This window comes from Diorhabda sublineata, chromosome 9 (genome assembly GCF_026230105.1).
Source record: "Diorhabda sublineata isolate icDioSubl1.1 chromosome 9, icDioSubl1.1, whole genome shotgun sequence".
Taxonomy (NCBI): domain Eukaryota; kingdom Metazoa; phylum Arthropoda; class Insecta; order Coleoptera; family Chrysomelidae; genus Diorhabda; species Diorhabda sublineata.
In genome coordinates this window covers 24,992,446-25,019,613 of record NC_079482.1, presented here as the reverse complement: position 1 = coordinate 25,019,613, position 27,168 = coordinate 24,992,446, and the positions used below count along the sequence as shown (strand labels likewise).

Below are 27,168 nucleotides of genomic sequence, written 5' to 3'. Positions count from 1 at the left end.
ATTTTTTGAAAATTCTGAGCAGTTTTCATTTTACAAGGTTTAATTTATCTCTTCAAAAAATAGGTACGGGAAATTGGGAAAAATGTCTGTAAGTCCGATTCTGTTTAATTGATTTTCATAAAATTAATGTCGATATCTCTTTTTTGTCTCGAGATATCTTAAGAAAAGTATTAACGGCGAAATTTTTTCCTCACACTTCTCCTAGGGTGATCATAGATTGTAATTATTCATTGAAGTTACTTCCACAGATTATCATTGAGTACGGGGCTATTTGAGATAAACCTTTGGCTCTGACGGAAATGTTTTTTGTTACAAATAATATGATCTAGCATTAATTTGAATAAAAAAATAATTAGGAAACTTCCAAGGTCCTATTTCCGACAATTAAGCGGTGCGTCTTGGCACGCTCTCCGTCAGTGGTAAAGGAATCAGTTCACCTGAGTAGCGGGTGGCCTAACTTCCTGACTAACCTCGTATCTAATTCGTTGTTGGTTCCAAGACCGAGAAATCAAACCAACAATCTCAATCAAATCAAATTGTTGTAGGAAATATAATAAATAAACAACTCGTTACGTTTTTTTATGAAAGTTTCATTATATGTACAATTTTTCATAAATTTACTTATTTAGTTATAGTTTACAAAACAGTCAACTAAGCACAAGGGGGTTTTATTTGGACAGGCTGGGGTGGGGTTTTTCTCTGAGAAATTATCATGATTTTAACTACTAAAAGTCGAAAAAATGAACAAAAATACACTGTGAGAAATATGATAACGATATTGTTTTTAAAAGTTAGAATGCGATAAAGTCAAATCAGAAAAAATAAAAACAGAAAACAAAATATATCCCAAAACTTGAAAAATAACTAAAAAAAAACAAAACAAATAATTTATAAATGATGATAATTCTAAAAATAGTCTCAAAAATAAATATTTCATCCAATTTATATAAAACTTGTGAACTTATTCATCAAAAAAGTTTTATAAAATAGACTGAACGAAATGTTGAAATTATATATTTTTAATTAGAATAAAAGTCAACTTATTTAACACACTTTTACTTGTCCGATTTTAAAACGGCAAACGACTTATTGTACACTGTTTCTTCGAGAATCATATGAATACAAATTTGAGTCCTTTGGTTGTAACGGATAGTTTGGTGTCGAGTTGTAAAGTGAAGGGAAACGAGCGCGCCGGCACGCTCTCCGTCAGAGGGTAAGGAATCGAAGAGCGTGGCGGCAATCCGTATTGAACGGGTTTTTAACACAATCAAACAAATCGAATTGCATTCTGTCGAACATCGTGTTACTTACAAAAAGAAAAAATTGAAATTTAGTTGATTGGCGTATAACTTTTCGTTGTATTTACCGGTAACTTTTTCTTATATAAGTAAAACGATTTTCGGCGTTATGTAGTGATAAGACTCAATTAATATTATAAAATAATCTAAATATTTTCCATAATTATAACTACTACAAGTCTTTTATTGGTCTTTAATAACCATAAGTTGTACAGAACAATAGAAAAAGGTTTGGACTGGTCAAAAGCCCCCTATAGGGGGTACGAGCTGCCTATAGAGGTTATAAATCTTATTTTGATTCCAAGAATCTCTTCCTAAAACAAATTTTACTGAAACTACGATTGTATTTTCGTATAAAAAAATTCTATAAACATAGAGAGATAATACCAAATCTGGAATAACCGTTTCCTGAAATTCAACATCCTTTTTATTGTCCTAGTTGTGCTTCAATCATTTTATTCTACTTGTATACTACAAGACGTCTCATAAATTATAAACTTTTTATTTATGTTACACAAACCACCAGCTCGAGTTCATAACGCCAACAAAAATGGCAGAAATATTGTACCATTAAAAATTTACCGAAAATTTCTTTTCTTATCCAGGAATAGGAGAAGAGAGCAAATTGACAGTGAATTTTCTAGTTCCATCAGAAGTAGCGTTCGAGACACACGTAATACGATGTTGAAAAGTGGTTTCTAAGTTATATATCAATGCTGAAATTTCTTTATTGATAAAAGACATGGTGACATTCATATAAAATTCAATAAACGTCAAAATAAACTGTTTGTGAAGACGAAAAGAGTAGCTGTAATATCTAATAACTCCGAAATGCTCAACAGTCAATGAATGTCGTGTTATACATTGGTTTGGGTATATGGTTCAGGTATATTTATAAAAAAAAAAAAACTAAATACGTATAATACTACGTATAGTTTCGAAAGTTAAGGATCGGAGAGAACTAACTACCTACTACATTAAATTTGGGTTTGTATTTATATTCAAACTAATACTTTGTTTTGAATAACACAAACCTTTTTTTCTTTATTTTAGGAAATAAGAAAAATATATGCTTTAAAAAAGTTAAAAATGTGTTTTAAAATAGAAAACTTCAATTCCAAAACTTAAGATGGAAGAATTTTTGCTTTCGATATTCCCCCAACGATTTTATGTATCACAAAAATAATATTTTCTTTAGTACTGTTAATAAAACATAAATTTGGTTTTTCACCACTAAACAAATCCATCAAAACGTAAATGGTATTCCAAAAACTTTATCCTTGGACATTTCTCAATAGTTCGACAAAATCTGGGTTGCTTAATGAATTAAAAACCAAACTATCCAGTAACTTGTATCGAATTTAATAACGAACCATTAAGTCTCTGTTATATCAACCCCAGTATTCCACAAGGTTCTGTTTTTGTACCCTTGTTGTCCTATTCTACACCTAAAACCAATAACACGAAAATTTCCACATTTGTTAACGATGCGGCTGTGAACCAAGATCCTATAGAAATCTCCAAAACGTTCTACCTCAACTTAATTCATTTATTGGTGAATGATGAAAAGTAAAGTCAAATTAGATCGACCAAACGGCACCGTACCTAACCTACCTGTAATTGTAACAGACGCCAGATATCTCGGTCTACATTTTGACCAACGTCTTATCTGGAAGAAGCACATTCAAATTCAAATTACCATCTAATTTTCTGGCTCTAATCACGAGCTAAATATTGAATATCAAATCATTTTATACGAAAAATTATTTCGTACTAAGGATTCCTTCCACATTCCACATATGGTGTAGCATGGAATGCAGTAGGTTTAATCCTCATCATGTAAGTACCTCGTGGTATACGACATTTTCTCTTTTGGACCAAGAATGAAGAAAATGGATGCCACATAAAACGACTTTGAGAAAGATTTCGCCGTATTAGCCGTTTCAGTGATACGGGGCTACAAAAGCCTCTAAAGTATCACAATCGGAGAAATTCCTATATTGCTCTGAAAACGTGCTTTAAATCTGAAATTCAAAGAATTCATTCCATTAAGGAAGCCATGGAATTATTGCTGATGAAATTCAATAGCCTCGCATCAAGTTTTCCAGAGGTAATCAGCATGCTTTCTATTCTTGACACTTTCAGTTAAAACCGCAACAGCTGGAAGAAGTTTTTCAAAATTAAAACAGATAAAAAATTACCTAACGACTTCGATGGGGTAGGAACGGCTATCAGACTTTGTCTTCAGCTATAGATGATTTAATAAATCAATTTGTCGAATAAAAGGCAAGAAAATTATACATTTAATTTAAATTGTTTGGCTAGTCAATTTCTAGGAGGAATTTTACCCTTCATTTGGGCCCCCCCAATTAATTTTGATACAGGGCCCCTCCAAAGGACTGTTCTTTATATTGAAGCTGCACACAGTCAAGGATTTATCATGTGATTTGTTAATTTTCGTGGTAAAGACAAGACAAATCTCCAAGGATCATTGGAATAATTAGAACTAATTCATCTTTAATTTGAATATCGGTGCGTGAATTATAATCAGTTTTCTTATCATTATTTTGGATGGTTTATAAATTGTTCATTCCAAAGAACTCAAAAATTCAGTTGTATAATTAGTGGCTTCGTTTTCTTCTGTTAGAAACTCAATATATTTCGATGAATGTGGAGTAGCAAAGATTTGATTCTGTCAAAAGACTCCTGGATTACTTAATAGTCTCCACTGTTTATTTTATTAGTTATACCGACAGCACAGGATTTATCTCTGAAATCACACACTTTACGAGATTAACTTAGAGTTTAAGTTTTTGTTTCGAATTGAAATCACGCGAAATTTCGATGGAAAAAATTGTAGCTATAACGAATTGTTTAATGTCTATTTATAAACATAAAAACGTTCGGGATTTATTGGCGATTCTGTTTATTTATTTCTTTTTTATTGATGCGATTCTCCTGTTGTTTCTTCGATTGGTAAAACAATTTAATCCGTCAATAAGTCGGTAGTTTTTCTTCGAGGTAAAAGCTTCCGAAACTCTCCATTCCGACTTTAGAACTAAACAGAGAGAACTATTTTAATGTATTTTCCTCAAATAACTAGACAAAACTGTTCGTAACGGAAATGTCCTTTTTAGAAGCACGTTAAACGCTAATGTAACTGTCTTCAAAAACTTCGCCCATATGTATGTGAAAGTTTTCTAATAAATTTCAAGCTTGTCGGCGCAGAGTAATTACTAAAGTTGGCTATATAGTTTCTTCCGGTTTACAGAAAGTAAACAAATACTTTTAACAGCGATTCTGTTAAACTTCGTTGATTTTCTCTAATAGTTCCATTAACGTCAGACAGAATTGGAAACAGAACGCGAAACGGCAAACTTAATCGATATTCTAATTCGGTTATTTAAAATAAATTTACCACTTGAACGACATTAACAGAGAAAAATACAAGAAATAAATAGTCATAAAACAAAAGAAGAAAACGTGGAATATATAAAAACAACAATATAAAGAGTAGATTCTCGAAAACGCAGATAAAGATATTGAATCAAAGAATAAAACCCACGAAATAGTCAACAGGTAAGATTAAAATTTTTCGTTAAAATGAAAAAAACTCCCACTGAATGCTATAAATTATTATAAGAGATCTATGGGGGGACAATTCTCTATCTCGTACGCGTGTTTTTAAGTGGTGTAAACGCTTTAGTGAGGACACTGAAGATGACCAGCGCCTAGGTCACCCCGTGACTGTTTTAACTCCGAAAACAATGACCAAAATCAACCAAATTATACGTCAAATCGTCAAATGATCATCCAGATGATTGCCGAGTCTGTAAGCGACGATAAAAAAACGTTTAGAAAAACCACGAGGAATTACGCATGACAAAAATTAGTCCGAAATTAATGGCAAAAAATCTAGTTCCCGATCAAAAGCTTTTACGTCAACGGGTCTGCTCCTTGGAAGGCTACAAAGATTAGAAAAAGATCTTATTTGAAAAGGAACCCGATTTGAGTCGATGGAAGCGGTAAAGCAGAGCTCCTAAAGACTTTAACCAAAGAAGACTTCCAGCACTGCTTCGATCAATGGAAAAAAACGTATGGAAAGGTGTGTGGAGTACATCAAGAATGGTATGAAATAATCAGAGAAGCTTTTGATAAAATAGTCGAATGTATGGAGATACATGCATGAGGTGTGGTGAATGGTGTCGAAAATTTCAAGATAGCCGAGCTGGCGTCCACGATGAAGCAGCTCAAGGAAGAGTCAACCAAGCGGTTAGAGAAACTCCAAGGTTCTCTGTACTCTATCATTACTGGATAGTTGCGCTGCTACAGAAAAGTTTGCGCTCGCTGGTAACAACGATGTTGACTGAAAGACCACGAATCTCGCCGACTCGGTGCAGCTTTGAAGTTCCTTGACCGTCACACAACTGATGAAACAAATTTTTTCGTAAATTCATTGTGACAGGTGTTGAGACATGAATTATAAGCAATTGATGTACACGAATTCTTCAACGAGATCCACAAAATTCAAACGAACTTTCAAAAGATTATGGCAAATGTTTTCTGAGTTTGTTGCTTGCAGTGTTGATCCAGACTGAAACAAAAGTTGAAGCACATTCATACTGTGATCTATTCAAAAAGAACGAAGAGGCATAAAGACTTCTTGAATGGTTCGATAACTTAGCAGTGATTTTCATGTCTAGAGGGGCGGCGCTTCCAAGCTGACGTGGAGTTCAAAGAAATGCCATATAATAAAATCTTGTATATCTTGTATATTCACCCGTCCCTTCTTTACAGCCCATCGGATTTTGAAACAAAAAAAAAAACAACTGAATATACTGGTTTACACCACCACTACCCCAACACTAACAATTACACTGTCCGACGCGCGTTTCGATAACCAAGTTATCGTTTTCAGAGACTGAAGGTAAACAGTCTGAAGACGATAACTTGGTTATCGAAACGCGCGTCGGACAGTGTAATTATTAGTGATAATTAAATTAAAAGGAAACAATTAGTTATAAGTTTGACAAACCTGCGTAATAATGAGGTTCGCGTTCGTGAAAATGGTGGTGCCTCATTGTGACGTCGTCGTCGCCCGGCTGATGAAGTTGCGGGATTAGATTGAGCCAAACCGCCATCTTATGACCTCGATAGTGACTCTTCATCTTCGGCTTCGATGCTGGAAATTAAAAAAAAATCTACTAATGCATGTAGACAGATAGAAAATTGATTATGCGAGTTGTGTTTTGGATTATAAAGTGCGATACTATAATTTGGAATCAAATCAGTTTAAATATTGAACATTCACGAATTAAATCTATGTAAAATCGCAATCCTCAATCAAGAGTTGATCCTGATACTCAGTTTTATGCAACATCTTGATATGAATAACATTCTACTAGAAAACGTTCTGTTTATGTTAAATGGTGAAAGAAATAACCGAAATACGATGGCATCGGAATTTGGTAGCGTTTCAGTGAAGATGAATCAACCAAATTTTAGGATCAAGTAACTTTTAATGGAGAAGCGTTTATCGAGGAGGTGTGGTTGTTTTCTCTCGTGTGTAACTCCAAAAAGAAAAAGTAATAGAATCAATTTTTTCACAAGAGCCTACTGTATCCGGACAAGCTATCCCCGATTAAGAAGAGTTAATGGTACAGAGGATATCTGACTTTGGAATTGGTTGAACCAGGCAACGTCTTTCTAATCATCTACGAGAGAAATACTTCCGAATATGCCAATAAACTTGTACTCAATTCATGCAATATCAAGTAGTACATCGTCCTTCAAGATAATTCTACAATCGTTTTTAGCGTGTCGATTAGTTTCCATGACGAGCCTCCCCATTTGGAAAATCCTTAAGATTAAAACGTAGAAAAAGACTTATTGAGTTAATCGAGGTTTTTTAAAAATAAATGTTGTCATTTTAAGTAAGTATATTTATTGTTTACTCTAATTTTTTACTGACATAACAACCAAATCCATTCACTTCTGATTATTTAATTCGTGTCATTCATTAACTGTTTTTAATTGTTGAAGTTTCCATCTCCATATTCAACTGAATGTGGATTATTTTTTATAGAAAAAATCTTATACTGAACACAAATTTAGCACTATACCAACACTCACAATTACACTGTCCGACGCGCGTTTCGATAACCAAGTTGTCGTCTTCAGAGACTAGAGGTTTACAAGTTCAGTCTTTGGAGAGCTGCGTCAGACTGTTTTCAGTATAAATATTACCACGGTTTAGCAAAATTCTAATTTTGGAAGGGCTTTGGTGAAGCGTGTCATAAAAAAGTTTGGGAAACATTGGTAAGGGTAAATAAATATTTTTTGAATCATTCATCATCTTGATTTGTGTACTTCCACCCGACATGTGTGCTAATTACCTCCCTGGATTGTTCTACCAGGTTAAATCGAAAAGAATTGAGAAATTTAGTTGAAAAGTTAGTCATTTCAACACAAATTGTTCCAAATGTGCATGTGTAAGTACGTTTTCCAGAAATATTGAGATCAAATATGAATTTAGTATAGAATCCGCATTATTTTTCCTTTTTTTGTCATCGGTGGTAATCGATTGGCAAACAAAGCGAAAGAGGAAATGTCACATCGGATTAATTGTCATCAAACGCGATTTTCCACCATTGCCACTAGTTGTGATTAGAAATTGATGGAATTGGATATCACCGAACTTGAATACTCCAAATGTACTAACAACTCTACGGAATTAGTGGTAATTAACGATAACTATGAATACAATAATGTATATACATTATCAAATATTTCTTTCTATATTTTTATTGATGTATGTAATAACTTTAGTTTAGTAAAATAACAAATTTATCCACAGAAATGAGAAATTTCTATAGATTAATCGTCCAAGATCATAAAAAATGCCATCCATTTCTTTTTCAAAAAACAAAGCTATTCTTATCTAGTTTACTATGTTTCTGAACAGACTAATAGATGATACTCCAAACTACTGGCGTAGATTTGAAGAATCAACTGCAAAACACGGTGTTTCTCACGTGGCCAAAATACTCCAGTTTCCGTTTTTTTACTATAAAGATGACTTCCTTATATTTCCCCGGTCTCTGCACAACTTCCGTGCTGGTGCTCTGTCCACGATATTTTCAAAATACGCCCATATATCGAAAATTACCAGACTTTGTAAAGTAGCACCTGACTAGTATTAATTTTAGTTGTACCGAAATATCTTTGCTTGTATATAGTTTCTTCATGTTGTTAATAGCAGCACTAGATCTTTTTATCTTTGATCGTTTTTTCTGATGCCCGGTTCCATTTCGAGTTTACTGTGATTCCGACATACGTGGACGTTTCTATTTCTTGACCAATTATCACCAGACGAACTGGTATAGGTCCATCATCTTCACTTCATTGTTATTACTGTATCATCTGCATATCTAATGTTATTGATTGCTTCTCCGTTGATTTTCATACCATTTGATGGTATTCCTCTCCTGACAGGAATGTCTCTGCTGAATTAGCTTTGAATATCTTTCCTCTAAGAACCTCGACAAGTTTTTCATGTTTGACGTTATCGGAAGCCTTGGAGAAATCGATAAACCACAGGTGTGCGTTTTTGGATGACAACATGTATGTTAAAGATGGTTTCCTTTGTCTTTGAAGCTCGATTTCAACCAGCCTTCAGGAATATTTCCTCTTATCTTAGATGGTGGTTAAAACATTAACATTGATCAAGAATTGATTCTCTGTTGAGCACATTAACCTCAATATTTCACCTTCTATGTTATCAGGATCCGGTTTTTTGTTGTGCTTTGAGGACCTGGATCTTAGAATTGAAGGCCCCATCTTCGTATGTTTATTTACTTGATATTTACTATCAAAAAAATTGTTGTTTTAACGTTTCTTTTTGACTTGGACTTTCCAGCGTAGTTTCGCATCCAAAATAATGTCTCTCGATTCCGATTGTAATTTTATCAAATTTATTGAAAATGGTATCTGATTGAAACGAAAGAAGTTGATATAATTTATTCGTTTTTTTTTCTTTCCAGATTATTTATTAGTTGCGACATCGCGAAGCTAAAGATCCCGAACATCCACCATTCTCCTTTTTTATACCATCTCGTCTCCCATTCTCTACGAAAAGTGTGTAAAACAATTACTTTTTGTCAAAGAATATAATCCGTATTCAAGCTTAGTATCTTAACTCCAAATGATAAATGAAGTTCTAACACTCCCCAAGGAGAATTTTTCATCCCTGTGTACCACGCCCCTGCTTTCATCCATTCCGTTTGATTAATGATGGCGGTTCTAGAAATTATTATTATTATTCCTTTAGGCACTGTTACCAAAACAACAGATATATAAAATGGCGAGGTAAATATCCACAGGGAGCTAAAAAGGACGATAAATACTTTCTGCCATCTCAGTTTAATTTCGATTCTTACAATGTAAAATGTGTCTGTGATAATACAAATGAAATATTAAACAAAATTGTGGTCTATACACAGTGAACCTCTTCATTACCATTTTTAGCACCACGCCAAACCTAATTGAGACTTTATATTGCTATTAAAATAACCGTATCTTCTTCTTTTACGTGCCAAACGGAAAGATTCTTATGACGGTTCAGTCTCGAATATTTCTGAGCTACGATCGATGCTTCCGTCACTTCTAAAAGTTGCATTTGGACCTTTTGTAACATGTTATATCTTCATTTCAAATATCTCTAGTTTGTTCATCGTCCTAACCTCTAGTTCAGGCTATATTTGTAGTTGCACAGACATGATCTCATGTTGCCTGGATTCTCAGTAACTCACATCCTACGAAAGCATTCTCTGAGCAGAACTATAGTTCATACAACTAGCCTCAACACTTCTTCACTTTCTTTCACACGAAATAAACAATTTTTTTGAACCGCTCTCTGGTTTTTTTAAACCTTGTGTCAAATAATCTTTACAATAAGAAATCCTGGCTACAAGGGAGATCTTGCAAACCGTTTGATGAAGCTTTTCCTTCCAATTCATTGTCTAGGAAATCGTTCATGAGGTAGTTACCATCAGTTAGTTAATTTCCCAGCTTTTCTTGAGGCACTCATACAATCTTTTTGATGGTTTACCTAGACCTGGTTTGTCTTTTGCTTTATAACGATATATCTTCAAATCTGTAGCTCCTGTTGACCTCAATGATGCTTTCTATTAATCTGTGATTATAATATTGAATGCTGAATCTGTAACTTTTACAGGGACAATCTGTATAATCTAAATATAACATTGATAAAGTTACTCTTTATTCAACTCGATAAAATTTATTGTTTAGGAGATAATTAGATTTTTAGATCGTTAAATCGTTCGCCATAAAGTAACATTCTGAAAAAAATTATCATAAATTGTAATAATTTATTGAAAATACTTTCACGGGGTGTTGAAACACAATCAAATATTTCTAATTGAACTGCATACTATCGAAAATCATGTTACTATATAAGAAAATTGAATTTGGTTTATTTTATCGATAGTACATAGTACAAATAATTACAATTTATGATAATTTCAATTCCAGGGTATTTCTAAAAAATTTTTCGCATATAAATACACACTTTTCTACAGCATGTTTCATTGATAAATTCTTAAAACAACGCCTAGATAAGAAAATATTTTTTTTAACGTATATGTTATAGAGTTAGTATACAATATATATTGGCCAAATTCGGGGGTTATCTTTCTCAACATCCCCGCGTTCCGTTGATTAATGATATGTCTTGAGATTTCTAGACGTTTTTGTTTTCTAGCAAATCCGATTAACTTGTTAGGTCATTAAGTTGAACGAGCTTAGAAATGTCGTTAAACTGGGATCTTCCTAAACTAGACAAGATAATGACTTAAATCAGCGATGTCAGCTAGAGATATGTACTAATTGAAAATCAGGTAAATAACATAATTGAGGACAATTTTCGAAATCAACCATATATTTCTTTGAAATTATATTCCAAATAACAATTTTCCAACCTTAACTCAAAGTTATTAGGTTGCGGTAATATTTTTTTGATCGATTTCATACTTTTCTTTTGTTTGCACTTCAAGAACGAAACCGGATATACTTTGTAAAGTGAAAGTTCCTCCGATATATTATTTGTAAACGTTTCTTTTGGATATATGGTTGACTAGTTTCGTATTGAAGTTAAAGAAATATGATACAGTAAAAGAGAAGATAAAAAAATGATATAACTTTTCCTTCTGCTGATAATATTGACAATAATAACGAAAAAATGATGAAATTCTTCCCAAAGCTAGATAACAAATTGGGATTGAAGGTAGAAGATTCGGTAATTGATAAACAAAGCAAATTCCGCCAAAACAGACATGTAGAGGGGGAGTTTGATTATTATTTTGATAAAATCCGTGTTAGGTGCTTCCAACTGAATCATTAGAAAAAGTTTACTTCAAATCAAACGTTAATTTATTGGACCTCATATATAGATACAAAATAAAACAAATCCGTTGTTTACTGTACTAAATTTACCTTGTGAGGTAAATCGGATAGAGGATATCGTCGAAAAAATTGTTAATACTGATATGGAGCTTCCAATTTAACAGGTTTACACTTCTCCAAAGGAACAAGTCTCGATGAATTGAGATTCTGAGCGTTCGCAGGCAAACTCAGTGTCTGTGGAGTAGATCTTGTAGATATTGCTCCATTTTATTATGCTGGAGGGCTCGGAAAAATATCTGCCGAGGTAGTAAAACTCTTGGTTGAGAATCTTAAGGGTATGCTTGAGAACCGGTAAGAATATGAGCCTTGTAGAAGGTAGTATATTGGTCTTGAAGAGGGTTAGAAGTATTTGTGAAGCTGCCTTAGCCAATTCGGCTCCTAATCCCAACACCTTTAGAAATTGTGATTAACCAAATTCATCAATGAAGTAAAGAACAATAACATTGGAAAAGTTGAACGTGGGAACAATAATTCCTTGACATTGAGGCTCGATTTTCTTCCAATATCAACGTTTTGATATCAGATAGATAATTTCTGAACACGTCTAACAGAAAAACTACAAAAACCACGCAACTCCATACAGCTAACCGCACTCTGTGTCCTGTTTTTCCTCAATTATTTTTCGAAATTTGATCTGGCCAAAATTTTCATTCAGCTTTTCGTATCCTCAAGTTTTTTGTGTCTACTGTAAAATTTGGTTTAAAAAAATTTGCGTGAAAAAGTGAAATTATTATTTTTTTTAATTCAAAACTATATTCGGACTCTTTCTAGTAGTTGTCTTGTCAAATTATAAAGGATATCATTGAGGAATATCTCTGTACAGATGTTCCTCTAAGTTAAATAATAACCAGAAGTCACATATGGCCAAATCAGGCGAATAGAGTGGATGATACATGACGATTACCTAGATTGACTTGCTCAAGAACATCAGGTAAATTTTCAGCCCCGTACCAATTTGCTACTTCACTTTCAGTGTCTGAAGAAGATAAATTTATTGTCGAAACGCACATAGATAGTGTATTTATTTAGGTTGGTGTAGTAGTAGTGCGAACAGTGTCTTCAGTAGATAAACAGCATACAAATATAGTAAATAACTTTTTGTTACAATTTCCACGTTATCTGCCGCAACTCTTTACGTTTTATTCCTCGATAAACGAACGGAGCGCATGTAAATTATCTGACAAATATCCGTATAATCATATATTAAAGCCAACCGAGTTTTTATCGTCAAAAGCAATTTCCAAAATAAGTAAAATTATGTAAGTACATCTACATCCCTAGGACACATGTTATATCTCTCAATTTCGTCGTCGGAATAGGACCATCAAATTTTAGTTTCACTTCGAAATAACGATACTTTATCATACAAGAATCCACAACGACCGTAACGTTGAGAAATATTAGATTCTACGTCCCTTCGAATTTTCATATAAACAGAATGTTTACTTATATTGGAGTAATGCATTTTGAGTGTGTTCTTTAATTTATCATGTTTATATCTTCAAGAAAACAACAAATTTGTTAAATTCAGCCAGATAACAGGTAGATGATCTTTAGGTGTGGTAAATTCGACCAGATAGCAAGTAGATGATCTTTTGGTGTAGTAAATTCGGCCAGATATCAAATAGATGACCATTTGGTGTGGTGAATTCGGCCAGAAAGTAAATATATAACGTTTGGTGTAGTAAATTCGGCCAGATAGCAATTAGACGACCATTTCGTGTGGTAAATTCGGCCAGATAGCAAGTAGATGATCTTTTGGTGTAGTAAATTCGGCCAGATATCAAATAGATGACCATTTGGTGTGGTGAATTCGGCCAGAAAGTAAATATATAACGTTTGGTGTAGTAAATTCGGCCAGATAGCAATTAGACGACCATTTCGTGTGGTAAATTCAGCCAGATAGCAAGTAGTAGATCTTTTGGTGTGGTAAATTCGGCCAGATATCAAATAGATGACCATTTTGTGTGATAAATTCAGCCAGAAAGTAAATATATGACGTTTTGGTGTAGTAAATTCGTCCAGATAGCAAGTAGATGATCTTTTGGTGTAGTAAATTCGGCCAAATATCAAATAGATGACCATTTGGTGTGGTGAATTCGGCCAGAAAGTAAATATATGATGTTTTGGTGTAGTAAATTCGGCCAGATAGCAATTAGACGACCATTTCGTGTGGTAAATTCGGCCAGATAGCAAGTAGTAGATCTTTTGGTGTGGTAAATTCGGCCAGATAGCAAGTAGTAGATCTTTTGGTGTGGTAAATTCGGCCAGATGGCAAGTAGTATATCTTTTGGTGTGGTAAATTCGGCCAGATAGCAAGTAGATGATCTTTTGGTGTGGTATATTCAGCCAGAAAGTGAATATATGACGTTTTGGTGTGGCGAATTTGATCAGATAGCAAGTAGATGATCTTTTGGTGTGGTAAATTCGGCCAGATAGCAAGTAGATGATCTTTTGGTGTAGTAAATTCGGCCAGATATCAAATAGATGACCATTTGGTGTGGTGAATTCGGCCAGAAAGTAAATATATAACGTTTGGTGTAGTAAATTCGGCCAGATAGCAATTAGACGACCATTTCGTGTGGTAAATTCAGCCAGATAGCAAGTAGTAGATCTTTTGGTGTGGTAAATTCGGCCAGATATCAAATAGATGACCATTTTGTGTGATAAATTCAGCCAGAAAGTAAATATATGACGTTTTGGTGTAGTAAATTCGTCCAGATAGCAAGTAGATGATCTTTTGGTGTAGTAAATTCGGCCAAATATCAAATAGATGACCATTTGGTGTGGTGAATTCGGCCAGAAAGTAAATATATGATGTTTTGGTGTAGTAAATTCGGCCAGATAGCAATTAGACGACCATTTCGTGTGGTAAATTCGGCCAGATAGCAAGTAGTAGATCTTTTGGTGTGGTAAATTCGGCCAGATAGCAAGTAGTAGATCTTTTGGTGTGGTAAATTCGGCCAGATGGCAAGTACTATATCTTTTGGTGTGGTAAATTCGGCCAGATAGCAAGTAGATGATCTTTTGGTGTGGTATATTCAGCCAGAAAGTGAATATATGACGTTTTGGTGTGGCGAATTTGATCAGATAGCAAGTAGATGATCTTTTGGTGTGGTAAATTCGGCCAGATAGCAAGTAGATGATCTTTTGGTGTAGTAAATTCGGCCAGATATCAAATAGATGACCATTTGGTGTGGTGAATTCGGCCAGAAAGTAAATATATAACGTTTAGGTGTAGTAAATTCGGCCAGATAGCAATTAGACGACCATTTCGTGTGGTAAATTCGGCCAGATAGCAAGTAGTAGATCTTTTGGTGTGGTAAATTCGGCCAGATATCAAATATATGACCATTTTGTGTGATAAATTCAGCCAGAAAGTAAATATATGACGTTTTGGTGTAGTAAATTCGTCCAGATAGCAAGTAGATGATCTTTTGGTGTAGTAAATTCGGCCAAATATCAAATAGATGACCATTTGGTGTGGTGAATTCGGCCAGAAAGTAAATATATGATGTTTTGGTGTAGTAAATTCGGCCAGATAGCAATTAGACGACCATTTCGTGTGGTAAATTCGGCCAGATAGCAAGTAGTAGATCTTTTGGTGTGGTAAATTCGGCCAGATAGCAAGTAGTAGATCTTTTGGTGTGGTAAATTCGGCCAGATGGCAAGTAGTATATCTTTTGGTGTGGTAAATTCGGCCAGATAGCAAGTAGATGATCTTTTGGTGTGGTATATTCAGCCAGAAAGTGAATATATGACGTTTTGGTGTGGCGAATTTGATCAGATAGCAAGTAGATGATCTTTTGGTGTGGTAAATTCGGCCAGATAGCAAGCAGATGATCTTTTGGTGTGGTATATTCAGCCAGAAAGTGAATATATGACGTTTTGGTGTGGTGAATTTGATCAGATAGCAAGTAGATGATCTTTTGGTGTGGTAAATTCGGTCAGATAGCAAGTAGATGATTTTTTGGTGTGGTAAATTCGGCCAGATAGCAAGTAGATGACCATTTGGTGTGGTAAATTTAGCCAGAAAGTAAATATATGACGTTTAGGTGTGGTAAATTCGGCCAGATAGCAAGTAGATGATCTTTTGATGTGGTGAATTCGGCCAGATTGCAAGTAGATGACCATTTGGTGTGGTGAATTCGGCCAGAAAGTAAATATATGACGTTTAGGTGTAGAAAAGTTTGGAATGCAATATTTGTATACGTAAAATCGTCCAGAATTCAAGTTTACAACTTTCAGATGGGTATATGTCAACTCAATATTATACAAAAACTTGTTGTATACCGATTTCGGAATATTTTGATCTCAAACTATTAAGTTATAGTCGATGCTGGTATAAAATAATAATAAAATTATTGATTAGTTTGTATTATGATAGTTGACATTTTCGTTCTCAAATAAAAACCATTTTGTCTTTCTTGTGTTTCCATCAGAAAACTTCTTTTTTTGATAAAGATGAAAAACAAATGGAAAATCCACTTTTTAAATGTAAGATTAGTTACAGCACGGTGTGTATAATACATGAATACGGTGAATACTGATTATTTCGATTGTTAAGGCAACCATACATTCCAATAATCCAGCTCAAGCTGTGGTTAGAGAGGTTACCCTGTCGGCTGTCTATTTACTTGTTCGGATATCGGAGTTTTCACAACCAGATGATGTGGTAGAATTACCTCAGCTAGTAAATGAACCTATATAGAAATTGATTTGAATTACCAAATGTAGTAATTGAATATAGAGTCTCAAAATCCTCTAGTTTCTCATTTTGAAACGCAAATTATCATTACATAGGTTATAATCGAAAAATAATCGAATCAGTTTGCTTGTAACATTGATAATCTTTGGAGATGGTTGCATCTCGATTTTGTAAGTCTGGGATAGAGCGCTCTATCTTTCTTATTCTCATAAAAACGATACAAAAAGAACTCTATGAATCCTGGCAGATATTTCAATCGAATTATAGTGATCTGTTCACTCAAAGAAGTGAAAAATCCAGTCCAAACAGTTTGTTACACGTGGTGAAGTCCGTGAGTTCTTGGCCCCATATAATAAATAGAGTGCATTCGCTAAAATCTTTATAGCAGAGCTCCAGCTCTACCAATAAGTGAAATTGTTTTTCAAAATATCTCAAATTGAGTTTCGCGGATTTTTTTGTCATTAAAGAAGCTTCGAATTCAATTCACAAATCAAAAACAAATTGGAGGCTGTTCACAGTTACTTGACTCTATCATTTATTATAATTAAAAATTAGTTTCGCTGGGAATCATTAGAAAATTAATTTGCATCGAGAAGATAAGCCCACAACTGTGGGCGTTTGCTTTGCAAGGCTATTGTAGATTCCCAAAAATTTAACACCCACCATATAGCCCTGATCTGATCCGTTCTGACTATTTTTTGTTCGCTATGCCGAAGATCGTGTTTGAGGTTGAAATATTTAATAGCGACGATAGAATTGAACAAGCGGTGTAGGAAAATTTTGGTTCTAAAGGCGTGTTACAAAAAGACAGTAATGGCTTCAATTAAAACATCAAATATTGCGCTGGTTGAAAGTAGTAGCTTATGAAATGAATGTGTAACATGTAGAGTAAATTTAACAAAATTCATCCGCTCCATTGTTGTTTCATTGAATGATTATGGAATAAATTATCCGCATTTCCATTTTCTTTCAATACAAAAGAGAAAGTTATACGATTCAGACTCCTTTTCACATAAATTGGAGTTTCTCTTGTGTCTTAGATTTAGGCAACTCCTCTCATTGCTTGTTCCACAATATCCAACCTTCCATATGTCAAATTCCTCATTAGTATTTGGATTGTTTAACAACAATCTGTTTTGTAAATATCGGTATTATTGGGTGAAAAAATTATTGATATTATGGGAGTTTGAGAGACCCTTCAATTTCTTGAAGTAAAATATATTTGACTTTATAAATCCAAATTACCTAAATTGCTACCATAACTTATGAAACGGGAGTTTTCGGAAAAAGTTCATTACCTTCAATTCTATATAACTTTGAATCTAGTTGTCATGAAAAAATACAGGTTTTATGATGCTTTAATTTCCAATTTTTCACTTAGATATAGAGTACAGGCTAGACATCCAAAAAGTTATCAAACCATGACCATCAATCAAGAACTGAAGAGAAAAGGAAGAAATGTCTAAAATATACTGAAGATCAGTTGCGCAGAATTCCGGTACGCTGCCGTGCATTAAGAAGACATCAACAGACTTCTGATTATGCATGACGAAAAATATTTCACCTTGCCACATTCAAATTTACACGAATGACGTAGAAAATTGTCTCAATGGCGTGAAATATAAACCAAAAAAGAAATACTGCAAATAGTTAAATATTTTTTATTAAATTATTATTAAATACCATCCCCAAAGAATAATATTTTGACCGTATCTAGCCTCCTGTCACTTATTTGCTGAAAAAACCATTTGTACCAAGAGGAGATAATCCCCCAAATTTTCCACAGCTTCGTCCAGGACTAAATTGAGCTAAAAGTATATGATAAGGATTGGGAAGCTGAAAATGAGCAACAGCAACATACAGAAATTGAAACTGAACTAGAAGCAACCGCGATCATTAGTTTTTGTTTTAAAAAGTTCTATTGAAAATTTATTGTTAAAATTATATTTTCTTTATTAATTTTTATTTCTTAGTAATACGGGCGATTGGAACGAATAGTTTACGATACAAATATTCCAGGATGAATTTGATTTCGGTAATGGATTACAAGTTTAATTATGTAATCATTAATAATAGAAATTCATTCGTGTACCTCATCAAGTACAAAATGATATAAACACACAGGCTGTAATGTTTTTGGATAAAATATTATGTTGTTCTAGTTAGGCCTCTATTAATGCGCCGATACAACGTATAGAGGTTGTCTTAGTTCGTTGGATATTCCAACGAATGTCTACTTAAAAACAAACATAAGCATTACATCGATTCATTTAAATGATTTATGAGTTTTTGATGACTTTTCATTTTGAATTTTGCTCTATATCAATACCTAGTAGTTCGTTGTTCGATTTAATAGTGAAAAATGGTTTTATTTCAACGTAAAGTTACTTCAAATTGGTTGACCACCCACTATATTGACCAGATCTTGTACCCATCGAACTATTCTGAGTTTTTGATGACTTTTCATTTTGAATTTAGATCTATATCAATACCTAGTTGGTCGTTCTTCAATTTAATAGTAAAAAATGGTTTTATTTTAACTTAAAGTTACTTCAAATTGGTTGACCACCCACTATATTCACCAGATCTTGTACCCATCGAACTATTCTGAGTTTTTGATGACTTTTCATTTTGAATTTAGATCTATATCAATACCTAGTTGGTCGTTCTTCAATTTAATAGTAAAAAATGTTTTTATTTTAACTTAAGGTTACTTCAAATTGGTTGACCACCCACTATATTCACCAGATCTTGTACCCATCGAACTATTCTGAGTTTTTGATGACTTTTCATTTTGAATTTAGATCTATATCAATACCTAGTTGGTCGTTCTTCAATTTAATAGTAAAAAATGGTTTTATTTCAACGTAAAGTTACTTCAAATTGGTTGACCACCCACTATATTCACCAGATCTTGTACCCATCGAACTATTCTGAGTTTTTGATGACTTTTCATTTTGAATTTAGATCTATATCAATACCTAGTTGGTCGTTCTTCAATTTAATAGTGAAAAATGGTTTTATTTTAACGTGAAGTTACTTCAAATTGGTTGACCACCCACTATATTCACCAGATCTTGTACCCATCGAACTATTCTGAGTTTTTGATGACTTTTCATTTTGAATTTAGATCTATATCAATACCTAGTTGGTCGTTCTTCAATTTAATAGTAAAAAATGTTTTTATTTTAACTTAAGGTTACTTCAAATTGGTTGACCACCCACTATATTCACCAGATCTTGTACCCATCGAACTATTCTGAGTTTTTGATGACTTTTCATTTTGAATTTAGATCTATATCAATACCTAGTTGGTCGTTCTTCAATTTAATAGTAAAAAATGTTTTTATTTTAACTTAAGGTTACTTCAAATTGGTTGACCACCCACTATATTCACCAGATCTTGTACCCATCGAACTATTCTGAGTTTTTGATGACTTTTCATTTTGAATTTAGATCTATATCAATACCTAGTTGGTCGTTCTTCAATTTAATAGTAAAAAATGTTTTTATTTTAACTTAAGGTTACTTCAAATTGGTTGACCACCCACTATATTCACCAGATCTTGTACCCATCGAACTATTCTGAGTTTTTGATGACTTTTCATTTTGAATTTAGATCTATATCAATACCTAGTTGGTCGTTCTTCAATTTAATAGTAAAAAATGTTTTTATTTTAACTTAAGGTTACTTCAAATTGGTTGACCACCCACTATATTCACCAGATCTTGTACCCATCGAACTATTCTGAGTTTTTGATGACTTTTCATTTTGAATTTAGATCTATATCAATACCTAGTTGGTCGTTCTTCAATTTAATAGTAAAAAATGGTTTTATTTTAACTTAAAGTTACTTCAAATTGGTTGACCACCCACTATATTCACCAGATCTTGTACCCATCGAACTATTCTGAGTTTTTGATGACTTTTCATTTTGTATTTAGATCTATATCAATACCTAGTTGGTCGTTCTTCAATTTAATAGTAAAAAATGGTTTTATTTTAACGTAAAGTTACTTCAAATTGGTTGACCACCCACTATATTCACCAGATCTTGTACCCATCGAACTATTCTGAGTTTTTGATGACTTTTCATTTTGAATTTAGATCTATATCAATACCTAGTTGGTCGTTCTTCAATTTAATAGTAAAAAATGGTTTTATTTTAACTTAAAGTTACTTCAAATTGGTTGACCACCCACTATATTCACCAGATCTTGTACCCATCGAACTATTCTGAGTTTTTGATGACTTTTCATTTTGAATTTAGATCTATATCAATACCTAGTTGGTCGTTCTTCAATTTAATAGTAAAAAATGGTTTTATTTTAACTTAAAGTTACTTCAAATTGGTTGACCACCCACTATATTCACCAGATCTTGTACCCATCGAACTATTCTGAGTTTTTGATGACTTTTCATTTTGAATTTAGATCTATATCAATACCTAGTTGGTCGTTCTTCAATTTAATAGTAAAAAATGTTTTTATTTTAACTTAAAGTTACTTCAAATTGGTTGACCACCCACTATATTCACCAGATCTTGTACCCATCGAACTATTCTGAGTTTTTGATGACTTTTCATTTTGAATTTAGATCTATATCAATACCTAGTTGGTCGTTCTTCAATTTAATAGTAAAAAATGTTTTTATTTTAACTTAAAGTTACTTCAAATTGGTTGACCACCCACTATATTCACCAGATCTTGTACCCATCGAACTATTCTGAGTTTTTGATGACTTTTCATTTCGAATTTTGCTCTATATCAATACCTAGTAGTTCGTTGTTCGATTTAATGGTAAAAAGTGTTTTTTTTTTTAACTAGAAATTACTTCGAATTGGTTGACCACCCACTATATTCACCAGATCTTGTACCCGGCGAACTATTCTGAGTTTTTGATGTCTTTTCATCAAATTTGCAATTTGTCTGCAGTAGGAGTACCGGTATGTTACTATCTGCTGTGTTTCCCAGGAGGTTATTTGAATAGCTTGCTCGTAGCCCATCTTTTTTGTGAAGATCTAGATCGAGCGGATTCCTTTCCTATTATTTTTGTTCATTCAAACTATGTATTGTTTTTTAATGCAAGTTTAACTGGTTTTTATTGAAGCGCTTTCACGTGGCATCAAAATCTCTTCTGCATTTTTTTAAGCAAATAAGCATTCAAGTTTTCTGGTATTAAGTGATATCTTTCAAAAACCTTTTGTGACTAATACTCATTCTAGATCAGGCAGAAAGTAGTTAGTGTGTAGGAGGTTATGGTCGAGAAAAAAAACACAAAATGTATGAATTTTTGAGCAGTGAGACGCGGGAGAGCCTCAGAACAAATATTACGAATAAGAAATAATGGAAATGAGTTCAATTTTCCTACTCTGAGGCTCTCGAGGCTTCTGAACACGAATATTATGAGGAAAACTCTACGAGGTACCCGGTGCTGTGCTCAGATCGACATCTACGTCGTCTATTGGAGTCTTGGAGTCCCGTGGAAACTCGTTTTGAAATATGGAGACTAATAATGGCTATAATACCTCAAATTTTCAAATTGATCGTACTAATCAATCACCATATATATAGAGAAGCAGTGAATATACTCAACTTCATATCTGTGAAGCTAATTAGTTGATTATCTTGATATAGATGTCTCTTAAAATTGTCTGTTCAAGTTACATTCGATTTAATCTCGATGTCTTTTCTTCGTTGCTTGTTATGACCTAATTTTATTGAATGTCACAATTGTAGTGAGTTTATTTAATTTGGAAGTCGTGTCACGTAGTTCTTGTTCTAACGAAAATACGTTGTTGGAACGCCATATTTAGGAACTTCGTGATATTTTCATTTTACTGCTGCTTATCACAACTTCATATTGCACGAAATTACGAAAAGTTGAGTAATGCACGAAGGCTGTTTTCGTACTCGAAGCGCATACATTCAACAACAAAAAAAAACTTTAGTTAGTAGCCGACGACGCTGGTTATGACATTTCAAAAGGATTTCAATCAAGACCGTTCACACAATGAGAATAGCGAAAGCGTTGGAAAATTAAAGCTGTTAGTCACTTTTACTTATAAATATTTTTCAATAAATACTCCCGTTGAAACACGTTGAAATTTTCCATCATTTACTCATTTTATTTTCTTTGTTTTTATCGTCTTTTTCTTTAATTTTTGTTGTATATTCCTTTCAAACCATTCGTTTATTTTTTCTAATATCTTTTGTACTCTGACAAAAGCAGTCAGATTCCACCAATCAAAAGATGAATATTTGCACAACTTTTGAATCATAATCCTTCGACCGGGAACGAACTAAACGAAAGATAATCCTATGGTAAGCAAAGGAAACGTTGATATGGTCGAAGATATAATAGTAATTGAATTTGAGGTCAATTAACTGAATGATACTGTTATTAGTAATTGAGTTTCAATACATTCGATCGTTAAATCTAAATTTTATTACTTAGTTTGCATTCTTTCAGGTAGTTCATGAGTTTTTTTAGGAGCAGCGTGGTGGATAGACACCGGATAAGATCAACCTTTTACTTGGAGTGACTAGTCGACGCGCCTGTAGTAGTTGTTGGTTAATTTAGATTTTATCATTGGATAGCTTCGAGCAACAAGCTTAGTGCTTTCTATGGCGTCTTATAGTTTGTTTTAGTTGGTTGATTTGCTACTGAAGAATTCGATACGATTGTTGAAACGAAAAAAACTGTTGATGCCGCTTCTGCACATTAAGCTAGAATTAATGAAACACTTGATCATATCTCTGAAACCTTTTAGTACTTGAAAAAGTTTTTTTCCAAGTTTTTAGAAGTGGGGTTTACGTTGGTTCGCAATTTAGACTGAAAAGATGTTAGTTGAAGATGTGCTAAAACATTTTAATGCCATGTATTCAAAACAACAAGTAGAACGTTTTCATCAGGACATTATGAACATGAAAACATGATGGGAGACTATATCTGGGGTTTATTGAGAGAAAGTACCTATGGAAAAGTGAAAATGTGCAGTTTTAAAGTATTTCTAGCCTTTTTGTATATTATAAAAAATTATAAACATTTATTTTTATGGTTCTATCTTCATTTAAACCACAAATTTTGAAAAACATCGCTTAGACAGTCGTCTGAAAACTAAAGCAAACTATTCTATGTTATATAATTTTTTTAGGACCTAAACTATATCAATTTCATACATTGGAGAAGTCAAAATTTGTATTGACACGTGTTTGGATTAATCTATTAGAAAATATTCTGTTTGGTGGTTATCGATATTTCCTAACACTTAAACTGCTATGCCTTTTTTTAAACTATAAGTTTCAAAGTTTAGGGGATACTGAAATATAGTTATTTAACTTTTTTTTCCAAATTACCATACAAAAATGCCGAATGCTCCTTGATGGAGGCTAAATTCAGATCGTAATTAGTATTGATTGCTTTATATCTACAGAATTGTTTGTTTAAATTAGGCATCATAAATGGGCATCAAATAAACAATTTCCTCTCCATAATTGGATAATATTATGAAGTTGTGACAATTTACAGCATTCAAAAAAACACAAACAAACTACCTTTCCCGAATGAGACGCCATTTCACTGATGAGATGTAAACTATTGAAAATTTTTGTTAATAAACTTTGTTATAATTTTCGTTGGACGTAAAACAGTGTGACCAACACATTCACAATGAAATTTCGTCGTCCTGTGAAAAAAGGAACAAGGTGCAAAGGTTTAAGGGTTAATCCTTTAAATTCTATGTTCCTGATCACAACATTGAGATTCCCAGATCTTAATCCTTTTTAAGAACATACTTAGACGCAAATATAATAATTTTAACGCATTACAGAGTTTTTTAAATTTATTAGAAATGAAGTTTGACGTAATATGTCTAAACTGGGACATTCTGTGTACATTGCAGGTAAAAAAATAGGACTGGAAATACTAATCGACGGCGTAATCACAAATTAGTATAATAAAGTTGAAAAAATCAATGATACTCACTGACACTAAGGTAGAATTGGGTACCAATTTCATACGGATCCCAAACAAGTCCTTTATACCGAGTTTTTTCTCGATTCGAACCATAATCTGGTGCTAAATCCTTATTATCTACTGACGGTACGTTGGGATCTCCACTTTTGGCAAAGTTACTGATGAAATTGAGCATAGCTTCCGCAATACCCACATCTTGACGACTGAAATTTTGTGGAAAATGAGGAAGACCACCGACCAGAGGTAATCCAAGGATGTAAGTGAGATCTTCACCACGAATGCTTCCCAAACGCTGCAACAGATAACATAGAAATTAGAGTACATCACATTTTCAACAGAATGAATTTTTGCATCAAAACATACCGAGACTCAAATAAAAATATGGTTAAGACCTGGTTTGCTAAGACTGGGTTGATGATTTTAAATATTCATTTTATTATTTTATCAGGTAAAACCATTTTCGAAAAATGTTTCACTTATCCGCATCTACAAAACATTCCGAACAAAATTCCCCTAAGATAATAATTACTAAATTATAAAAATGTATAATTTGAAAAACTTGTATATTACGATAGAAGTTGCAAGACTCAAATTTAGGGTGTCCCTGTTCAATCCTGTAGGAATGTATTAAATATAAATAACAACCAACATTTATAATTGGTTAGGGTTTTTCCAAACCTTTTCCCATTCATATTCAATTCCGAAATGTGATTTGAACGCTTCTTAAGGTGTGAAAAAACGGACTCAAATAAGGACTGACTGACATCAATTCGATGTTTTGACTATGCAAAAATGTTTCTGATCTGTGATAGATCGCATTGTCGAGGTGGAAAATGATTTTTCCGAACACTTCTTGTAAACAAATGCTGGTGTATGATACTATAATGGAACGGCGGCGACACGTTCGGTAATTTTAAAAAAAACAACCATCATTTGCTTTCAAATGCTTCGAATTTAGATCTTGAAATACCCATACAATCGATTTTTGTTTAGTTTCGGGTTTAAACTCTTTTAAAGCACCTGAATTGAATTTTTTCTATAACATAATTAGAAAATTACTCACTATTCTCCTTTATAATACATTTTAGTCATTTTTTAATGGGATAGGATTGTTTATTTGTGTCTCCTATAAAGAATAGAACTACCCAATATAAATAATTATTTGCTATAGGTTATTATTAAAGATTTTTCATGTGGATTTTTGATAACAACTAAAAGCAGCTCAATAGATATATGTATTATCATTAATATTTAGCAGATACAGAATGTGATTTTATTCTGGCAAAAATAAACAATTAAAAGTGCAAAAACAAACAAACCAAAACCAAATATTTGAATACGACCAGAGGTTCAATAGAATCGCATTGACATATATATCAATACTGGCGCGGTAGAAATTTCAATGAAAAAATAAATTATAGTTGAAAAAGGAACTAAAAAATTTCTTTTTATTAATAATCAAACTGAAAATAAAGAAAAATTCTTGGCATAAGTATAAAATTACTGATGATATTATTGATATCACTGATATAGATAAATTAGAGGCTTTTTAGAATATTTTTGACTAACTCTGTGTAACTCTTTATCCAAATTTTCATTTGTTTACATACTGAACACTCTGTTAATACTACACTACACCCTACTGTAAATTTCAGTCTCTGAAGATCGAATATTTTTAAAGGCAATTAAATAATAAATTTTTGGACGGATTCTTGATTTGGAAATTGAATTTCTTCTGGTAGAATCCTTCACAAATCTATAAATTTGGATGAAACCCGTTCATCAAATGCTCTACAAAGCTTGGAGCTCATTAATTAATAAGAGGAAATTTAATCTCGTCTTACAGCATTTGAACTGTATCAAATAATGTTCTTCCTTTGAATCGAGAGGATGAAAGTCATATGAACGCGAAAGCCAATGAATCGTAACTTTCACTTCTCTCCGTATTCATCGATTTGGAAAATTATGACTGAGCCAATTACAGCACTGTCTGTCAATGTGTAGAAGCACCATTATGTATGAAATAGAGCGGCAAATATTCCGTTTAAATGAAGTTTTAAAATTGAGCGAATGGTTTCTGTGCAATTGGCGCATACGTTCAGTTACAATCGGAACAATATGAAAAAATTGATTGAGTAATTCGTGAAATAACCCTGTATGTTATTAATTCTATCTTGAAATATTTATTTATACGATATAATATAATTAGATATAGAAATTGTAGGGACTGAAGTTCTGATTACTACATCTTCAAAAATCCCTCTCTACAATTCCAGCTCAATGTTCTAATTATTTTGGCGTGAGCGTTTTTATAAACAAGCATATATTTTTCATCAATCTGTAAGTTTATTGCCTCGTATTTCTGTATCACTAAATCGAATACTGTGAGATCTACCAGCATCCTGATTTTTTTTTCTATATACACACAATGATCCAAAATATCTCTATGGAATTTCAGCTCAATGTCTCAATTATTTAGGCGTGAGTGAATTTCCAAACATACAAATGTTTTTCATCAATGTTTGAACAAATTTGTTACCCCGTATTTCCAATACTACGAGATCTATCAACGTCTTTAATTTTTTTTATATACACACAACCTTTCAATAATACGTCCATGAAATTTCAGCTCAAAGTCTCAATTATTTAGGCGTGAGTGAATTTCCAAACATACAAATGTTTTTCATCAATGTTTGAACAAA

At 33.0% G+C, this 27,168-nt stretch overlaps 1 protein-coding gene across 2 annotated transcripts in view; it reads right to left on the bottom strand.

Moving 5' to 3' along the window:
* The window catches only part of LOC130449031 (neuroligin-4, X-linked-like), a 249,920-nt gene that overhangs the window by 9,151 nt on the left and 213,601 nt on the right, over positions 1–27,168 (bottom strand). For both annotated transcript variants that reach the window (XM_056786664.1, XM_056786665.1), the window contains exons 9-10: positions 24,476–24,758; positions 6,334–6,480 (exon numbers count right to left, since the gene is read on the bottom strand). In XM_056786664.1, coding sequence (XP_056642642.1) covers positions 6,334–6,480; positions 24,476–24,758 — 430 coding nt within the window. The remainder of the gene's footprint in view (positions 1–6,333; positions 6,481–24,475; positions 24,759–27,168) is intronic.